The sequence below is a fragment of the Orycteropus afer genome, unplaced genomic scaffold (genome assembly GCF_000298275.1).
Source record: "Orycteropus afer afer isolate SDZICR_OR568_19922 unplaced genomic scaffold, OryAfe1.0 scaffold00148, whole genome shotgun sequence".
Lineage (NCBI taxonomy): Eukaryota > Metazoa > Chordata > Mammalia > Tubulidentata > Orycteropodidae > Orycteropus > Orycteropus afer.
Genome location: NW_006921735.1, coordinates 2,146,488 through 2,151,237, shown reverse-complemented (window position 1 = coordinate 2,151,237; position 4,750 = coordinate 2,146,488). Strand labels below are relative to the sequence as shown.

Here is a 4,750-nt window from a genome sequence, read left to right as displayed (position 1 = left end):
CATTTAATTCTGAGGAAAACAGTGACTTTTCAAAAAGTAATTAATTTAGAATAGTTAAGTTTTCTGCTGTGCATGGTGTCACTATGAGTGGGAAACGACTCGATGGCACTTAACAACAACAACACATTTTATGAATTTGCATCTGCTATAAATTTGATTTTTCTGTTTAGATATATTTTATTGATTAAATAGTGCATTTAATGAATATATAATAGGTGTTGTAAATATATAAGTAATGACCATATCATGCACATTACAATAGAAATATGATTATAATCACATTTCTGAGTGTGTAAATAATAGCCTTTTGTTCTCTTCTTGTATAACCTCTAAAAACAGAAGTAATATTACACTTGTCCATAAACTAATCTTTGGGAATATATAGCTCAGATAATGGTTCATTTCTTCAGTATTCTCTGATGGTCTGTGTCATCTCCTTTGCTTTTTAGGAGTTTATAATCAATGATCAGGTATTACAAGATAAAATATGTTCACTGTTGAATAAGTTCTTCTTGTTTTCACATCCAACAGAAAAATGTATGAGTACTGTATCTTTGATTTTAATTTAATGTTATAAACAAAAACATCATACATTTTTATTTGTGTTCAGACTTATCCTTTTGGTTCTAGACTTATAGTCCAACTACACCTTCAACTTCTCCCTTTAGATGTCCTAAGGTGTTTTGGCTACCTTTAGTGCTGCTCTAACAGAAATACTACAAATCTCTGGCTTTAACAAACAGAGGTTTATTCTCTTACAGTTTTGGAGGCTAGAAGTCTGAGTTCAAAGTGCCAAGCTCTAGGGCTGGTTGAAAGCCCCTCAACCTTGGGCTTCAGCTCTGCCTCTTGCTTCTGGCCCTCTAGAACTAGAGGCGTGTCTTCACTCAAGCAGCTGCTGACTGCTGAGGCTGATAAACCCAAAGTCAACAAGTAAAATGACACAGTCGCAAAATTACCAGACCATATGGCAGGCCACTAATTTAAGACCATTAACAGTCCCAAGATTGGCAGACAACATGTCAGGCTGCTAAACATCTACTCAGCTACATGCAGGATTCAAACATTCCAAAAGTTAGAGACCATTCCCAAAATTTCTCCTTATGTACTGGAAGCAGACCACAACCCTAAAGCAGCTAGTCAGCTGCTTGTGGCAGATCCCACCATGGAGTTAATTTAAATTCACTGTTGTCAGGTCAGTCCCAACTCATAGCAACCCCTCCTTGGCTTTCCAAGGCAGTATGACTACAGAAGTAGATTGCCCAATCTTCCTTCCGAGAGGTGGCTGGTGGGTTTGAACCACCAGCCTTCTAGTTAGCAGTCAAATGCGTTAGGCACTATGCCACCAGAGCTACCCGCCCCCTCCTATATCAGGAAAAGGAATTCCCTCAGGAAACTCAGAGTCATCATTGATACTTAGTCTCCTTCATCCACTCCTGTGCCTTATTTCCATTCACTCACGAAGTGAATTAGAGCAGTGGTATTTCAGTGGTAGAATTCTCGCCTTCCATTTGGAAGACCTGTGTTTGAGGCCTGACCAAAGCCCCTCAGTATCTGTCAGTGGTAGTTTGTGTCTTGCTGTGATGCTGAACAAGTTTCAGAGGAGCTTTCAGACTAAGACTGACTAGGAAGAAATGCTTGTTGCTGCCTCCAAAAATCACAACAATTTGATTCAGAACCAATCATGAACCTTGTGCAGTACTGGGCAATCTCTCTCTCTCTCTGTCTCTCTCTTTCTCTCTCTCGTTACCATTTGTTGATTTTTAGCCACACTTAGATAAATTATTGGAAAGTCAGTTTAAGCTCTTCAGAGTTCAAAGGTTCCGTGGAGACTGGAAAGATGAAATACATGAGCTAAGAATAGTGTCTAAATATTCCAAGTGAATTATTTCTCCTATTGCCCTATGTCTAGGTGTCACCAAATACTGGACTTCTAGTATGTCCCTGAAAAGATCATTCTCTTTGTGCTCAATGTTCCACTCTCCAAACTCCAGTTCAGTAAATTCTGATTAATTCAGTAAATACCAATTCCTTAAAAGGCACAGTGTTGGTCTGCAATGTGCAGAAACACACATGCTCCTTGCTCTTATTATGCTTGTCATTAGGAAGAGACACAGTCATTTACCACATAATCAAACTGCTGATTTTATAATTATAATCTGAGGTAAGGACTCAGAAGGAAAAGTTTAGGAATCTGAGATATTAAATAAAGGAAACCAATGCTGGCTTGGAAGGTGAGGGAAGGTTTCCTTGAAAATACACTGCTTGCTATCAAGCCAAAATATGAATAGGATATAACAAGACTAAGGACAATAATTGGTAGCTAGTTGAGAATCAGGGAGAAGTCCCATGACTCAGGTGAAAGACGAGGATAGAGTGGTGGACAGGGCCTTACAAGCCATTATGAGAATTCTAGATTTTGCACAAGAAAAATGGGGAAAAAATATTCATAGATGATGGTGAAAAAAAAAAGCACACCTGGAGAGATGAGGTAGGATCTTATGTGCAGGCTTTTTCTTGTGCTAGATAACTTATACATAAGATACTAACATATGTGCTTCTTGATCTTTTCTGCACTGTCGCCTTCCAAAATTAGTTCTGTCTTCACTCAGAACAAGGGGATATTTTGTTTAGCTCCCAATGGGGGGCTTCAGATATTGCACAGGAATACAAGTCTGAAGTGCTTAAGGAAATTAAGGTCCATAATACAGACACTGAAATGCTCAACTTCTCATTAAACAGAAAAATAAAAAAGAAGGAAGCTAAGAAGAAGGAATCAAATTGGGGCCTCCCTTAGAAATGAGGTGGACTTGAGGATGAGATTAGGGCCCATTAGGCAACTGTTATACTACCTCTGCAACTATCAACATTTCCTGGTTGATGAATCTACCCAAGAACAGTGAGGTAGCTATTTCTGAAAATCTGGACTTGATAAGTCTTGTTTCAATTCTATCCCTTTCTAACTGCAATCCACATGTAAAAACTTCAGAGGTTTTATCTTTAGTGATCATATAACAAAGAGGAAATTACCCCACATCCAGAATTGGAATTCAGAATGAAATTTCCCATCAAAGTAATGTTATAAACATTACCCACAAATCATGGTGGTGTGTATTTTTGCATACTTGATCAGGATTTTCAAGATATATTCACCATAACACCATCACATGATATGACTGCATGTTCTCAGCACCATTCCCATTGCTTCCCATGGAGCTACATTTCCAATGTTCTTGTTTTAAAAATCGCAGCCAGTTTGGTTCACCATTGTCTATCAATTTATGTACTGTGATATCTTGAGTGTTTCTGTGGTGCTGAAAGCTATACCACTGGTATTTCAAATATCAGCAGAGTCACATATGGTGGGAAGGATTCAGTGGTGCTTCCAGACTAATGCAGACTAGGAGGAAGAATTTGGTGACCTACTTCTGAAAAAAATTAACCAGTGAAAATGTCATGGATAGCAGTAGAACATTGTCTGATACATTGCTGGAAGATGAGGCACTCATAATATGAGTAGCAAAGAGCTGCCTGCTCTAAGGAGAGCTGACTTCAATGACGTGGATGGAGTAAAGCTTCCAAGACCTTCATTTACTGATGTGGCACAACTCAAAATGAGAAGAAACAACAGCAAATATCCATTAATAATTGGAACATGGGATGTCCAATGTATGGATCAAGGAGAAGTGGAAGTTGCCAAAATGATATGGAAAGCTTAAAGATCAATATTCTAGGCATTAATGAGCTGAAATGACTGGTTGGCAATTTTGAATCAAACAGTCATGGTCTGCTATGCCAGGAATGACACACTGAAGAGGAACAGCCTCGTCAAAAAAGTATATTTCAAGATCTGCCCTTAAGTACAATGCTATCAGTGATAGGATAATATACATATGCTTACAAGGAAGACCAGTTAGCACAACTATTTTTCAAATTTATACACAAACCTCTAATGCTAAGGATGAAGCTATTGAAGTTTTTTTTTTTTTTTTTTTTTTTTTTTTTTTGCCAACTTCTGCAGTTAGAAACTGACCAAGCATACAATCCAGGTGCATTGATTGAAATGTGAAAATTGAAAACAAAGATCAGTAGTTGGAAAATATGTCCTTGGTGATAGAAATGATGATGGAAATTGCATGATAGAATTTTACAAGAACAAAAATTTACTCATCGCAAGTACCTTTTTCTTCAACAACATAAATGGCGACTACACACATGGACCTCACTGGATGGAATACACAGGAATCAAATTGATTACATCTGTGGAGACCCTATGAGGGTCTCCATGGGTGGGAATCAACTCAGGAACAATGGGTTTGGTTTGGTTCTTTTATGCAAAGCTCCTGGCATAATACCAGGCACATCAATAGGTATTTGTCTTCATCGTGATAATCATATTCCAATCTATATCTTTAGGTTTTCACACTTTTTTAATATTTGAAATTAGTAAAATATTCACATTTGCTGACAACTTAGGAGATTGTAGTAGCAAAGTTTACCATAAAAAAAAATGTTTCTCTCTTTTCCCTTTTTGATGAAGTTTTTGACAGCTTGCCACCCATGCGCTATCAGGAGACCATGACTACCATCCTGACGTGGATCCAGCAGTCAGAAGCAAAACTGTCTATACCTCACATTAATGTCACTGAATATGAAATCATGGAGCAGAGACTTGGGGAGTTGCAGGTTTGTGAATATTTTATTCTCATAAACAATACAGTGTGGATATCATTTACCAAACAATGATTTTGAT

The 4,750-nt window shown here is 37.8% G+C and overlaps 1 protein-coding gene across 1 annotated transcript in view; it reads left to right on the top strand.

Annotated features, from left to right (window-relative positions):
- LOC103201376 (dystrophin-like) overlaps window positions 1-4,750 on the top strand; it is a 2,052,823-nt gene that overhangs the window by 203,975 nt on the left and 1,844,098 nt on the right. The window contains exon 11 of the mRNA XM_042781676.1: window positions 4,538-4,683. Within this exon, the coding sequence (XP_042637610.1) occupies window positions 4,538-4,683 (146 nt within the window). The remainder of the gene's footprint in view (window positions 1-4,537; window positions 4,684-4,750) is intronic.